At 48.1% G+C, this 16,321-nt stretch overlaps 1 protein-coding gene across 2 annotated transcripts in view; it reads right to left on the bottom strand.

The window, feature by feature from the left end:
• Positions 1–16,321, bottom strand: part of ARV1 (ARV1 homolog, fatty acid homeostasis modulator) — a 76,600-nt gene that overhangs the window by 18,981 nt on the left and 41,298 nt on the right. For both annotated transcript variants that reach the window (XM_029594195.1, XM_029594193.1), the window contains one exon: positions 10,907–11,131. In XM_029594195.1, coding sequence (XP_029450055.1) covers positions 10,907–11,131 — 225 coding nt within the window. The remainder of the gene's footprint in view (positions 1–10,906; positions 11,132–16,321) is intronic.

Genomic DNA, 16,321 nt, shown 5'->3' with positions numbered 1-16,321 from the left:
CTGTGCTTGTGCATCTGCACTAGAGGGACTTCCCTGTTTCCATCCTTGTAAACACTCAGACAAATACTGAGTAATGTAAAATTGGTCATATTGTATCCTTGAATTCAGCATAGCACCCTGAAACATTTTCTTCCCAGAGTTGTGTAAGTATTTGCTGTCCTTACCTGGGGCTGTGTTTGAGTACAGTCTTGTTTTCTTTGCTCTTTTCATTGCCGACTCAACAGCAACAGAAGCATGTAGTAACTGCACTGCTCCTTAGTGGGCAGATTTGCGTAGTCTAAATTTTAGATCTGTTTTCCTAGAGATCGTAGAATACAAAAATGGAGAATTCCAGGACTTATCTTGTAAGTCCTCTAGCAGTTCCGTGGGCTCTGATGGTATGTTGAATATCTTCAGTATTCTGTGAACATCCAATCTTGGATCTGGTATCTTTTTTTATTTTGACTTTGAGGAAGGAGCCAACCTTCTCTATGAATTTGGAATATGTCAAGTCCTCAGGAGGTGAAGACTGTTCAGGTGGATCTGAAGGAATCCCTGTTTATGATCATGGAGATGGTGGAGAGGTTGGGACATTTATCTCCTGTTACAAATATGCTGGGTTGAGATAATGAAACATGGTTTCTTCCACCCGTTCATCTTCCAAAGGGGAAGATGGTAGCGACCTTATGGATATGTTGTCTTCAAGTCTGGGAGTCTGGCAGTGATGCAGAGAAATTCTTTAGAATATCCAATATGTGTGTCATCGCCTGCAACTATCTGCCTATCTGGCATTCTTTGGTAGAGCTGCCGTAAGGATGGTGGAGTCTGGTTCTCTTTGCAGTCCTAATCGGCCCTGGGGCTCCCGGTGGGATTTGTTTCTTTATCAAAGGTTCTTGTAACTGAGGTTGTTCCCTTTTGCGCTTTGATACCTGTGATAATCCTGAGTATACAGTGTCTCTTGACGATGAAGTGGAAGAATTGTCAGTAAGGCGAACTATATCTACATCAGAACCCGCTTCCAATTCTTCCTGAGTAAACACTATTTGCGGGTCTGGTTGTCATTGTGTTTAATTACCACCTCTGGGTTGGTCCCTGGGTCTGTGATGCTTCAACTGCGTCAATGAAGTTCCCTTCCCGGATACATGAAGTGGAGGGACTTGCGTCAATGGTGCATTATGCATCGATCGCATTACATCTTTCTTTGAGCATCGATGCAGTTCTTGTGTCGAATGTTTCTGTGCATCATGTGTGGATCGATTCAGTGCTTCATGAGTCGATCGAGTCAGCGGTTCTTGCATCGGGCGAGTCGGTTCCCTGTGCCCTGAACACATCAACGCTTCATGCATTGGATGTCTAGACGCTGCATGCTTTGACCGGCTGGCGCTTCATGCGTTGGGTGATCAGACTCTTCCTGCGCCGGGTGCATCGATAGACTCAGTGAGTCATGCGCTTTGCCTTGGTCCTTGCCCTGTTTGGCGGCCTTTGTCTCAGACGCTACCCCTGAGGGTTTTTTGGAGATATTAGGGCTTTTCTGGGTTTTGTCTCCATCCCACTCTCTTTCCTCTTCTTTTCTCCTCTCTAACTTTTTCTGCGAGAGAAACTCAGAAGCACCGTGGGAGGTAACCTAAAGCCCAACACTGCCACGACCGCCTGCGACACCTATCAAACCTGCAGCAGCATCTTTTCTTTTTCCATTCTATAAAAATCAAAAGGGATTACTCCCTTCTTATGGCCATGACTACTGCCTGGCTATATCTATGCACTGTAACAACAACCCCTCAGTCAACCAAACCCAGCAGGCACTACCAGTGCACAAAAGGCACTATTTATTTATTTATCAAATTTTCTATACTGTCATTCAGACATGCCATCACAACAGTTTACATTTTTGAAAGAATAAAATACAGGGTTACAAACTAAAGTGTCAAGTTAATATTAAAACTAAGAAAAATAAAATGCACAATTCTCAGGCTTAAAGTACTTAAATATAAATATAACAATCTAAAAGTTAAATATCAAAATCTAGAATAAAATACATAAAAGGTAAAATAAATAATAATTGTGAAAATGTCAGTAGAGGGAAAGAGGATGTGTTTTTTTAGGTTGGCCTCATTTACCTCCCTTGTAAGCTATGCTACATAGCCATGTTTTTAAGTTTCTTTTAATAAATTGGTTTGCAATCTCATATCAGTAGGTAACTCATTTCATAATTTCAGACCGGCTAGCGAAATGGCTCTCTCTCTAACTTGGCTTAACATGGCAGAGTTTACAGATGGAATAGTCAAAAGGCCTTTATTTGCTGATCTGAGGTTTCTCTGTGGGGTGTATAACCGTATAGCCGCTTTAACCAGTCTCTTTGGTCTCCTTAGATTATGTTGTGTAAAATACACAGCACTTTGAATTGAATGCGGTATTCAATCGGGAGCCAATGTAGGCCAATTAAGATTGGTGTTATATTGTCCCTTTTCCTAATACCCAATAAAACTCCCTGCAGTGTTCTGTAAGGCCTGCAATGGACAGATTGTAGAGGAAGGCAGGCCAAGTAATAAAGAACTGCAATAGTCAGTGCTTGAGAAAATCAAAAGATTGTAAGACTGTTCTAAAATCGTTTTGTGATAGTAATGGTTTTAATCATTTTAAGATTATTAATTTGAGATATATTTCTCTCACTTTATTCGATATAATTTTTTTAAAAAGCTTAGTTCAGGATCAGTTATCATACCAAGATCTTGTGCATTCTCTGCAAGCTTAATAGTTGAGTTGTCATGGAGTACTAATAGTGTGTGACATACATTAGCGGACTTCCTTTCTAATAAAATAATTTCAGCCCCCCCCCCCCACCCACCCAACTGGCTCCCATGGATAATTCCTAACCCGCTGCTACCATTGTTGAGAATTTTTTTTAATTACTATTTTCAGATCATTTATATAAGGAAAGAGAGGACTGATTACATCCTAAAGATTATAGACTAAGGGGACTGGGACGACACTGTTAGCCACAGAAAGGGGAAAGGGAAAGTGCAGGGACAAGCAGGATGTTAGTCCTCATCTGTGGGTGACATCATCCGATGGAGCCCAGCATGGAAAATGTTTGTCAAAGTTTCTAGAAGCTTTGACCAGCAGACTGAGCATGCCCAGCCTGCTACTATCTGCGCGTCCATGCAAGGTCTCCCTTCAGTTTCGTAACATAACAAAAAGATGAGCAAAAAAATAAACACAACAAACCGAAGGTGAACCCAATATCATGGGAAGGCGGGCGGGATTCCTGAGGACTTATATCCTGCTGTTCTAGGAGAACATCTGTTACAGGTAAGCAACTGCACTTCCTCCTAGGACAGGCAGGATGGTAGTCCTCACATGTGGGTGAGTACAAAGCTCCAGAATGCCTCTTCCAACTAGAGAGACCAGCAGTGACCGAACAAGATGCGAATGGGCATAACAAAACGGCGGCGGGGGGCCCCCACATGAAGCACGAGCAGAGAGAGTTGGTTCAGGCCTGGAACAGATTACGCAGGACAGCTGACCTAAGACATTGTCCTGACAGCCATCTCTGTCTAGGCAGAAATGAGCCACAAACGTGTGAAGAGAACTCCAGGTTGTGGCCCGGCAAATTTCAGCGATGGGACTGCATGCAAATGAGCCACCGACGTTGCTATAGTCCTCACAGAGTGAGCCTTTACACTGCTGGATAGCTGAAGGCTTGCCTGCACGAAACAAGGCAATGCAATCTACCAGCCAGTTGGACAAGGTCTGCGTACCCACCGCCACACCCAGCCTGTTGGAGTCAAAGGACACGACAAGCTGGGTGGACTGACTTTGGGCTCACTGTGCAATCCAGGTAGAACGCTAAAGCCCTTTTACAGTCCAGGGTGTGAAGTGCCTGTTCCCCTGGGTGGGAATGAGGTCTCAGAAAAAAGGTGGGCAAAACGATGGACTAATTGAGGTGGAAATCAGTCACAACCTCAGGCAGAAACTTAGGATGCATATGCAAGACCACACGATCGTGGAAGCTCTTAACATCCAAGCCGTGAGTGAGGGCCAGTGCCCGGAGATTCAGATGGCGCAGGGTGCCCTGATTCTGCGATATAAAGTCAGGCGTCATCCCCAGCTGGATGGGCACTTGCACCGACAGGTCCTGTAGAAGTGGGAACCAAACCTGCCAAGGCCAAGAAGGTGGTATGAGTATCATGGTCCCCCTGTCATGCTGAAGTTTCGAAGAGTCTTCGAGAGGAGCGGTGGGGGGGGGGGGAGGGGGGTACAAATACAGGAGGCCTTGCTCTCAGTGAAGAAAAAAAGGCATCGCAGGCTGGATGTTCGTTCCCCACTACTAGGGAGCAGAACGTGCTCAGCTTGTGATTTTGAGGGGAGGCGAACAGGTCCACATCTGGCGTACCACCATCGGTGGAACAGTTCAGCCGCCACCACTGGATTGAAAGAACACTTGTGTGGTTGGAAGGACCATCTGAGGTGGTCCACCAGCACACTGAAGTGACATGGCAAGTAGTCACCTGCAGAGACATCCCTTGAGAGAGGGCCCAGTTCCAGACCTGCACCACCTCTTGGCAGAGGAGGAACAAGCCCATGCCGCCCTGTTTGTTGATGTACCACATCACGACCTGGTTGTACGTCCGGATCAGAAATTCCTTGGATGACAACTGATCTCTGAATGCCCACAAGGCGTACCGTATTGCCCGAAGCTCCAGAAAGTTTATCTGACAGCAGGCTTCAGCGGCAGTCCAGAGGCCTTGCATGCAGAGGCTGTTTGTGTGGGCTCCCCATCCCTGGGGGGGGGGAAGCATTGGTGGTGAGAGTCACATGGGGGCGGAACGGCCTGGAAGGGAAGTCCTCATTCCAGGTTGGAAAGATCTTCCCACCAGGCCAGAGATATCCTCAAAGTCCATGACAATGACTGGAGCCTCCAGATCCTGAGATGCCTGCCGCCACTGGGATCTCAAGGCCCTCTGGGGGATCCTCATGTGGAGGCAGGCCAAGGGAGTCACATGGACAGAGGCTGCCATATGGCCCAGAAGGCGGGCTGGCACCCTCTGGCTATTGCAGACAAGGGTAGCCAGCGAGGCAAGGTTGATTGCCCGGTCTCTGGGCAGAAAAGCTTTCACTTGTGCCATGTCCAACCTGGTGCCTATGAAGTCCAGCTGAGGGGATGGACAGTGGTGAGACTTGGAGAAGTTTATAACAAACTCCACTGTCTGCAGGATCTGCACTATCAAGGCCAGAGCTTGCAGGGCACCAGAGCCAGAGTCGCTCCTGACCAGCCAGTTGTCCAGGTATGGAAACACATGGAATGAATGATGCCTAGGTAGGCAGCCACCACTGCTAAGCATTTGGTAAAGAAGTGGGGAGCCGATGCCAGCCCAAAGGGCAGCACTTTGTACTGGTAATGTGCACTTCACCATGAAGTGGAGGTACTTCCGCTGGTTGGGGGATAAATCGCAATGTGTGCCTACACTTCTTTGAGATCGAGGGAGCAAAGCCAGTCTCCTCTTCGGAGGAGCGGGATCAGTGTGCCCAGAGAGACCATCTTGAATTTTTCTCTTACGAGAAATTTGTTCAATGCCCTGAGGTCGAGAATGAGGTGCAAGCCGCCAATCTTTTTCTGAATGAGGAAAAACCTCGAGTAGAACCATTGGCCCTGCTGATGGGGAGGGATGGTTCCACCGCACCCGCTGCAAGGAGGATGGAGAGTTCCGTTTGAAGGATGACCAGATGGGCGGATGAGCCCCATAATGGACATGGGGGAGAGATCTCTGGGGGTCAGCTGAAGTGCAGACGGTATCCCTGGAGAATGATGGAGAGGACCCAGCGATCCGATGTTATCTCTTCCTAGTGACAGGCGAAGATAAAGAGCCTGCCGCCGACTGGTGGATCGGATGTCAGGAGTACGGTCCGCTGACTTGCGCAACCTTACCGCCAGTCAAAAGCCTGTGGTCAGGGCTTGCTGGGGAGCCGTTGGTGTCTAGGCACCTGCTGTTGGCGGGGACAACCCCTGGAACTGGTGCGAGGCGGACGAGTCCGAGCGGCTGGAGAATAATATTTCCTCAGCCGATAAAAGGGTTTTCAAGAACCCAGCCTGGAGGATTTCCTGGCTGAGGTTGGTCCTTCCGAGGCACTAGAGGACAGCTGCTGAAGGGTATCATGATGGTCCTTCAGTTGCGCTACTGCATCCCGGACTTTATCCCCAAACAGATTCCCGCCTGTGCAGGGGAGGTCAGCAAACCTGTCCAGCCGAAGGCCTGGAGCCAAGCCATTCTCCTAGCTCTGATGCCCACAGCAGCTAAGCGGGCTGCCGTCTTGAAAACATCAAAGGTGGAACGCACCTCGTGTTTTCCTGCCTCCAAACCCAATGATGCGATGCCGTAAAGGGCTTCCTGCTGTTGCTGGGAATGACCCTTCGTGAACTCATTTCCAGAGATTGCGGTTATACTAGGTCATATAGAGTTGTTAGAAACACAGAAACTTAGAAATGTCGGCAGAAGACGACCAAACAGCCCATCAAGTCTGCCCAGCAAGCTACGCACTTTATCCATTTTTTTTCCCTTTTTCCCTCTCCCACCTGTTACTATTGGCTTCCAGTACCCTCCAGCCCTAATTCCCCTCCACTCCACCACCAATTTAGAGAGCAGCTCCGTATCTGCATCCAAGTGACATCCAGCTCAATTAGGGGTAGCAACCGCTGTAACAAGCAGGCCACCCCCTTGCCCCATACCCTTACCCACCCCTGTTTTTATTTTTTTGTTTTTTTTATTTTATTTTTTTTTTGAGATAGCAGCCCTCCATCCTTCCGCTCCGTGAAGGTGGAACTAACTACTGGCCACTGGCATCCCGCTCCGTGAATGCCTCTGTGGCTACTGCCGCTCCGTGCAGTGTTTTGCTGCCTCCACTTTATTCACGCCCTCTAGACTTGATGGATCCCACAGTGTTTATCCCACACCCCTTTGAAGTCGTTCACAGTTTTAGACTTCACCACTTCCTCCGGAAGGGCATTCCAGGCATCCACCACCCTTTACGTGAAGAAATACTTCCTGACATTGGTTCTTAGTCTTCCTCCCTGGAGCCTCAGCTCGTGACCTCTGGTTCTGCTGATTTTTTTCTGACAGAAAAGGTTTGCCGTTGTCTTTGGATCATTAAAGTTTTTCAAGTATCTGAAGGTCTGAATCATATCACCCCTGCTCCTCCTTTCCTCCAGGGAGTACATATTTAGATTCTTCAATCTCTCCTCGTATGTCATCCTATGAAGACCCTCCACCTTCCTGGTCGCCCTTCTCTGTACCACTTCCATCTTGTCCTTGTCTCTTTGTAGATACGGTCTCCAGAACTGAACACAGTACTCCAGGTGAGGCCTCACCAAGGACCTGTACAAGGGGATAATCACTTCCCTTTTCTTACTCTATATTCCTCTCTCTATGCACCCCAGCATTCTTCTGGCTTTTGCTATCGCCTTGTCGCATTGTTTCGCAGACTTCATATCATATCATGTTAAGGCAGCGATGTGGGCAACCAGCATGGCGCTCTGGAAGATCTTCCTTCCCAGAGCATCCAGCTTCCTATACTCATGACCTGGAGGAGCGGAGATACGAGTACGGGAGCACCGGGCCATTTTTAAGGTGGACTCCATGACCACTGACTGGTGGGGGAGCCGTCTCCTATCAAATCCCATGGCCTGTTGCACCAGGTAGGTGGCATCGGCCTTCCTGTTAATGAGGGAGACAGAAATGGGGTGTTCCCATGTGTGGAGGAGGAGTTTTGAAAATATCATGGATCAGAACTGCCACAATTTCCTTAGGAGCGAAAATGAACTGGAGCACTTCCAGCATCTTATGATGAGCATCCTCCTTAGTAAGGAGCTGATTGGGAATGGCCTCGGCCATAGTCCTGACGAACCCCACAAAAGGCAAATCCTCATGTGGTAACTGGTACTGCTCCTCCAGAGGAGAGGGCTCCAAAAGGGGGTCGTCTGAGTAATCTGAAGATGAGTCTGTGGAGTCGTCATCCCAGGGGTCATAAGGCCCCTCTTCCTCACTGGGATCAGGACACCGTGTGTGAGGTCCGCGAGGGGCATCAGAGGCCGTGAGGGCACAGATAGCATAGATGGTTCCCCTGGCATGGAGAGGATAAGATGCTGTGGCAAGCCAGAGGGATCCAGCAAGGGCTCGGGGAACTGTGGGTGAGGGAACATGGTACCGGCCGTATCTTCCTCCTCCTTGGATTTGAGGATCGGGATCGCTCTGGTGGAGGACATTGGTGGCTGATGGGGCAGCGAGGGCCCCTTGGGCACCGACTGCATCGGTAGGAGGTCTAGAAGGACGTCCAGACGCTCCAGCAGTGGTGCCAACATCGATGGTGGAGGCTCAGGCACCGGTATGGGGGCTGGTGGCACCAGCAGCTCAACTCTTTGCAGTGCTTTAAGCATCACCATCTGCACCCTGAGGTCCAACTCCTCATGGAATTCTGGGATGGCCAAGACTGATGGAGGGGGATGAGGCATCAGCGGCTCTTCCTCTGGTCTCTGAGGTGGTGCGGTGCCCTGCACCGGTGTCGGTGGGGAACACCTCCGCCCTACCAGGAGCACTGGAGAATGGGGCTTCTGATGGCTAGTGCCGCTTCGATGGCAGCTCAGCAGCCCCCAATGCTGCTCTGGAACTGGAACCATATGCAGACAGTGACCGGTGTCTATGCTTGTGGGATCATTTCTGGTGCTCAGTCCGGTCTTCCCCAGCGCCGAGGAAGCTGAAGACCCCAAGGTCAGGGAGAGCAGGGAGATCATTGAGGATCGACCCTCCTCTCCCCAATCCTTGGAGTTACTAGCTAGAGGGACCGGAAGGGGAAGTGGGTCGAACGGCTCCCTGTAATCTCTAGGCGTCAAAGGGACCGACCCAGGCATGGAGGATTTCAGAGTCCCAAAACGTTTCTCCATTTTATCGAGACACCCCCGATGCCCTTTGGATGGTCATCTGATCACACAGACGGCACCCCCGGATGTCGTGCGAGGGCCCCCAGGCAGAGGATGCAATCCTCTTGCGGATCTGTGAGGGATATGATCCACAGGCACCGGGGCCAAGAAAAACACCCAGTGTGCAGTCGCTGACTGGACAACTGTGAGGTGAGCGGTCAGGAATAGACCATAAAGATGGAAAAAAATGGTGGAAAAAGACCTACTGAACCGAGTCGGCACCGACCGCGAAGAGGGATTGGACGAGGAATGGACAAAAAAAAACCTCGAGATTATCGAGGCTAAAGTAGAAAAGGAAGAGCTCCATGGACCGCGAGGCAACTGCACCACGGAAAAGAAGCAACTGAAGGGGAACCTCGCGTGGACGCATGAATAATAGCAGGCTGGGCTTCTAGAAACTTTGACAAAAGTTTTCCGTGCAGGGCTCCATCCATGTTGTCACCCACATGAGTACTACCATCCTGCTTGTCCTAGGAGAAAGGAGGTGATTTTGAAGAAAAATGTTTTAATATTGGACATGTTAAGTTTAAGGTGGTGGTAGGACATCCAGATGTCAATATCACACAAGCAGGCTAAGATATGGTTTCCTGGTGAAATTTATACTGTACAGAGGTAGATCTTAGAGTCATTAGCATTCAGATTTATGTTAGCTATCTGTGCAACTGCATTTTTAGGTGGATAAATTTAGCTGGTTAGTGCTGAACCCAACAGCACTTTCCAATCCAGCCCCTTTCTTCTGAGCTATATCTGTGCACAGTGGTTTTCTGTAGAGACATTTTAGCTGGTCACGGTCGGGGGAGGGGCACGGATTTTCAAATGATTAAATTTGTATAGTTAAAATCAACTTTTAATCACATATATTATTTGAATCTTGACCCTTAACATAAGACCCAAAGTATTACATGCCATTATTAGTGAAAATAAGCCCATCAGTACACGAAGGTTGCAGTTTGATAACGGACATTTGTGTATAGTTTTAGCAGTCTGCTGGAATTTGTATTTTGTGAATTGTAAGCTGAATTCTCTCTTTGATATTGTATCATTACGTGCACTAGGAGTATGTTTTCCTATGATATTGTCTTTCTGACTGGCTGGGTTCCATCTTTTTTCTGCACCAGAAATGGAGGAGCATGGTATATGTATATAGTTATAGTTATATTCCATAGCATCTACCCATTGATGCCTGTTATATGTAAGGGCTCCTCCCAAAAATTTATTTATATGTTGCCTAGTTCATCATATTATATTATGTTATCTGTTATATGTTATATGTACGGGCACTGCCCAATGGTTTTTTGTTCACTGTGAACCGATACGATGTGCGAACGGATATCGGTATAAAAGAAATGTTAAATAAATAATCTTATTACCCTCAGCAAGCCTCTTTATCTGTATATTGTTTTATGTTGACTATGAATGTCATGATGCTTCCTGCCTATAAATATTTTAATTAATAAATAAATGAGGGTACATGGCAGGAGAATATAGCACTGCAGGAACAAGAATAGAGAGAGAAGAGATTCCAAGACAGAGGCCTGAGGCACACCAGTTGATAGTGGGATAACAATGGAGGAGAATCTACCAGAGAATACAATAAAAGTTTAATTGGAAAGGTAAGAAGAGAAACAAGGCAGAACCAAATCCCGAAATACAAACGAGGTCAAGGTACCATTAGTATTCTTAAGTCTTTTTTGCATAAATTGGCCTGTCTGAAAATTGCCCTCCTCGGAGTGAAGTATGCACTTAGTTTACATTGAAAAGGAGCGTTCCTTTGGCATGTTTAGTTTGATGGAGTATTTCTGAAAAACACAGGCATGAATGAATTAGCTGTTTTATTTGTCAGAGGGGAGGAAGACCTCTATATGTCTCACTCACCACAATGAACAACATTGAATTGCTTTATTATAACTATACCTTTTCAAAAGTAAAATAAGAACAAAACTCAGTTTATTATTGTACCTCTGATTGCTTGGGAGTTCGATATTAACACAAACAGCTTTATGAGTCTGAGGCAGAAATATGTATAGTCATGTTCCCAAATAACAGCTGGAATCAAGAGAAGTTTTCCGTAACTTGACAACAGAAGTGCTTTCAGGAGTAAAATGAAATCAGACTTCGTTTTCAGGGTTTCAAGTCTCATTAGCCTCAAGGAAGCAAAAATACCAACGAAGAATAGTGTTTGCTCTGTGAAAAGAAAACAATGAACTATTTTACCACAAAACTAGTTCCCCAGCTACTATTAATTATGAAACAAGAGACAACAAGCCATAAAAAGCAATCCGGCTATCAGCCAGGGGTGCTCAAACTGGTCCTTTAGGGCCCAGCCCCAGCCAATCAGGTTTTCAGAATCTCTCTAATGCATGAGATTTATTTGAATGCATTACCTCCTATGTATATAAATATTTCTCATGTATATTCATTAGGGATATCCTGAAAACCTGACTGGCTAGGGGACCCCCCCAAGGACTGGTTTCAGCACTCCTGCTGTAGGCTACTAATATTCAATTTAATGCAATTGTTTTGATACAAAGCTATTCATTTCCACCACATGCATTACCTTTGAGTTTTAAAATGGCCTGCTCCCACCTTTCAGATTTCATTGATATAGTAAAATCAGTTTAGCTTGGGCTCCCAGTCTTTAGTATTCATTCCTGCCTGCTACACAGAAACAGACATTTGCCAACCTAAACCAATACTACAAGGTTAGGAAATAAAGCTTCCTAGCACTTACTGTACTGTATTACAAACAAACCTTAGTAGCTTATGTAAGAAAATCACAAAGTTGTTCTCGGTAGTCTTCTCCCAGCGGTATTTGAAAAAGGGGTACATGCAAACTGCCTCCTCAGGTCTCCTCTTTCTCTCTCTCCCCCTTCCCAAACAGCTTTTCGTCCTGTTGCAGGAGCCATTCCAAGACCCTTATTTACAGCACTAGCTTCTAAAAACCAGCACAGACAAAGTGAGTACAGGAGAGAGTGGCAAATAGCCATGTAGACTGTGAGCACGCATGTGCTTCTTCAACCTCTCTGTGGCGCACACTGCCAGATGCATCCTGCTGGGAGGGGGGCACTGTGGAAGGATGAGGATAAGGAGAAATGATGAGGAAGCCAACATTTGGGGAGAATGAGTAAGGCTTGAAGGGAGATTTAAGGGAGAATAAGTGAGGCTGACGGGAAAGGGAGACTGAAATGGGAAGGAAATTAAGATGGAAGATAGAGGACTGTAGTTCACTGAGAGACGGAAACAGAAGGTAAATGGCTTAGATGTACCTGAGAGCCAAGATGGAGGAGGAGAGATGGGAAAGGCAAGCGAAAGATTGAGAGTGAGAAAGTGAGGTAGGAGGTTGAGGATTGAGAGGGGAGGTGGAAGAGAATGGTAAGAAGAAAGGCAAGATGGGGAGAAGTGAAGAAGCACTGGAGAGCAGAAAAAGAGGTAGAGCTTCATGAGTCATCATCAGATGGAGCCTGGCACGGAAAACTTTTGTCAGTTTCTAGAACTTTGACTGGCACACAGAGTATGCCCAGCATACACGCGGGGGAGCCTCTTCAGTCTCGTAACATAGAATTGACAAGCGAAAAAATAAAATAAAATGCAGGATGAACCCAACTCTGTCGGGTGGTGGGTGGGTTTCCTGAGGACTAACATCTTGCTGTCCTAGGGGAACACCTGTTACAGGTGACCAACTCTGCTTTCTTCTAGGACAAGCAGGATGGTAGTCCTCACAGATGGGTGAATACCAAGCTACAGGCTGCTCCCGGTAAGGCTTATGACCAACAGGCACCAAATCAGCTACCAATGAACACATAAAATAACTTGTGCTGTTGGTAACACAGGGAGACAGCATGAACACAACAAAGAGTTTTAGGCAGGGAGAGTTGGGTTTTTAAGCCTGGAAGAGGTTATGAAGGACAGATTGGTCAAAGTTACTGTCATGTCGACCATCCTTGTCCAAACAGTCGTGAGCAGCAAATGTGTGTAGGGAACACCACGTTCCAGCTCTGCAGATTTTGGCAATGGGGACCGCTCATAAGTGGGCCACCAATGCCGCCATGAACCTCACAGAGTGAGCCTTAATGCGACCTCCCAGCTGAAGGTCCATCTGCGCATACCAAAAGGACAGAGTTTGTTTGCCCTCCGCAATGCCCATTCTGTTCTTGTCAAAGGATATGAAGAGTTGCGAGGACTGCCTGTGGCCTGCGGTGCATTCGAGATAGAAGGCCAAAGCCCTCTTGCAGTCCAGACTGTGTAGAGCCTGTTCGCCTTGGTGAGAATGAGGCCTCGGGAAAAAGGTGGGCAGAATTATAGACTGATTAAGATGAAAATCAGTCACCATCTTAGGCAGAAACTTAGGGTAGGTACGCAGGACTATCCTATCATGAGAGAACTTCGTGCAGGGCGGATAGGTCACCTGCGCCTGAAGCTCTAATACTCTACGAGTCACTGACCGCCACGAGGAAGAGGACCTACCATGTTAGGTACCTCACATTGCAGGAGCACACAGGCTCCAATGGGTCCCACACGAGCCTTGTTAGCACCACGTTGAGGTCCAAAAGATACAACAGGACGACACATGGGGCGCTTCATCTGAAGCAACCCCCACATAAATTGCCCTCATATGGGCTGTACAGAAATGGGCATACCATCAATACCTTGATGGTAAGCGCTGATGGCACTCTGGTGGACCCTGACTGAGTTGGTCTTTAGGCCGGCCTCGGAGAGGAGCCACAGGTAGTCTAGCAACTACGATGAGGGGAAGGTGAATGGATCCAAGCCATGATCTCCACACCAGACGAAGAACTTCCTCCACTTAAGCCTGTAAGACTTCCTGGTGGAAGGCTTCCTAGAAGCTGCCAGTACCTGAGACACAGAGCGGTCGAGGGACTGCAGGACTAGTCTCTCAACATCCAGGCCCTCAGAGCTAAGGACCTGAGATTTGGATGGTGCAGTCTGCCCCAATCCTGCATGATCAGATCGGGGGAGGTCCTGCAGGATTGGAAACCAGACTTGCCTCGGCCAATAAGGGGCCACCAGGATCATGGTCCCCTTGTCCTGTTGGAGCTTCATGAGAGTCTTCATTATCAGCGGAAGCGGAGGATATGCCTACAGAATACCCTTGCCCAGCGGAGCGCAAAGGTGACAGAGGCTGGCTTCCTGTTGCTCCTACAGGGAGCAGAAGTGGCTGACTTTGTTGTTGCAAGGGGAGGCAAAGAGATCCACATCCGGGATTCCCCACAGGCGGAAGATCCAGTCCACTACAGAGGGATCTAGCAACTACTCGTGTGGCCGGAACGCCCAACTCAAGTAGTCTGCCACCACATTTTGCGTCCCCGCCAACTAAATTGCTTGCAAGAACATGCCTTGGGATAGGGCCCAGGACCATACCTGCATCGCCGCCTGACAAAGGAGGAAGGAGCCCATGCCTCCCTGTTTGTTGATGTGCCACATCGCAACCTGATTGTCCATTTGGATCAGGACAGCTTTGTGGGACAAACGATCACAAAGTGCCCAGAGAGTGTAGTGGATCGCTCGGAGCTCCAAAAAGTTGATCTGGCAGCGAGCTTCCTGTGCCATCCATCGATCCTGTGTACGGAGGCTGTCCACATGTGCCCCCCAACCCAGGGTGGATGCACTGATAGTGAACACAATCTGGTGCAGGGGAGCTTGAAATGAAAGTCCTCGCTCCAGATTGGAGAGATTTTACCACCAAGCCAGGTAAACCTGAAGGGGCTGTGCGATGCACATGTGCATCAAGGTCCTGGATGGCCTGCAGCCACAGAGCACAGGGTCCATTGAGCACTGCACATACACAAGCATGCAAATGAGCTAACATGAACAGATGCAGCCATGTGACCCGAAGACAGAGCAACAGGTGAGCAGAAACCTGATGACTGCGGTGCACCAAACCTGCCAGTGATACCAGCACAAATGCTCGGTCGTGGGGCAGAAACGCCTTGGCCTGAACTGTGTCCAGTCTGTCCCCAATAAAACCCAGATGTGAGGATGGGCTGAGATGGGACTTGGGGTAGTTGATGACAAACCCCAGAGACTGCAGCACAAGGGCAGTTAGCATTAGGGAGTGGAAAGCCCCCCTGCTGGGTGTTGCTTCTGATAAACCAATCATCCAGATAGGGGAACACATGCACTCCCTGCCAGTGCAGGTGTGCCCCCACAACCGCCAGACATTTGGTGAAGACCCGGGGGGGGGGGGGGCACCGAAGAGAGGTCGAAGGGCAACACCCGGTGTCAGAAATGTTCCTCACTCACTAGAAAGCGGAGATATTTCCTGTGGCTGGGGAAGATCTTGATGTGGGCATAGGCATCCTTTAGGTCTAGGGAGCAGAGCCAGTCTCTTTTTTGTAGGAGAGGGATGAGTGTGCCAAAAACAGCATCTTGAACATTTCTCTTTGAAGAAACTTTTTCAAGGCCCTCAGATTGAGAATAGGGTGCACGCCCCCTGTTTTCTTTGGTATCAGGAAGTTCCGAGAGTAGAACCTCCGGCACAGCTGGCGGAGAGGGACAGTTCTCATCGCCCCTGCCATTAGTAGGGTGGAGAGCTCTGTCATAAGCACTTCCTGATGATAGGAGAGACCCAAAAGTGGACACGGGAGAGAGTCTGCGGGAACATTCCTTAAGCTCAGTTTGTGGAAGCCTTCTTTGATATTGTCAGCAAACGCTGCGATTTTAAAGGTTGCTCCCCGCAACTTGAGGCCCTCAATTAGTGTGTCCATGGTGATTTTCCTCAGTAGAGGGTCTAGTGACAGTATATAGAGCAGCGGTGAAAGAGGGCAGCCCTGCCGAGTCCCTCGCTGGATGTCAAAACTGCTTGACATGTCCCCATTAGCTAAAATACAAGAAGACGGCGCCTAATAAGAGTAGTGAGATATTACGCGCTATATTCCCTTCAATCCCAAACCGCTTCAGGACAGAGAAGAGATATGGCCAAGCTACCCTGTCAAATGCTTTTTCAGCATCAAACCCCACTGCCATTGCCAGCAACTATCGAGCTCTACAATGTTCCATTGCCATCCATAGGCATATGATTTGCTTCCTAGACGTCCTACCCTTCACAAACTCAGCTTGCTCCTCAGTGATTAGGTGAGGGAGAACCACGTGTAACCTAGTGGTGATAATGTTTGCAAAGAGCCTAGTATCAAAGTTCAGGAGAGAGATGGGATGGTAGGATGCAGGTTGCAGGGGGTCTTTCCCCTCTTTGGGGAGGACCGTGATGAATGCTAAAGTGGCCTCCTTCGGGAAGGCCCCTTGCTCATACGCTGCCCTAAAGTATGCCTGTATTTCGGCTCCCATGGCCTTATAAAGTATCTTATAGTATTCTGCATTAAGCCCATCCGAACCTGGGGCCTTATGAGTTGGGCTGGA

Source organism: Rhinatrema bivittatum, chromosome 3 (genome assembly GCF_901001135.1).
Source record: "Rhinatrema bivittatum chromosome 3, aRhiBiv1.1, whole genome shotgun sequence".
Lineage (NCBI taxonomy): Eukaryota > Metazoa > Chordata > Amphibia > Gymnophiona > Rhinatrematidae > Rhinatrema > Rhinatrema bivittatum.
This window is presented reverse-complemented; position numbering and strand designations above follow the sequence as displayed.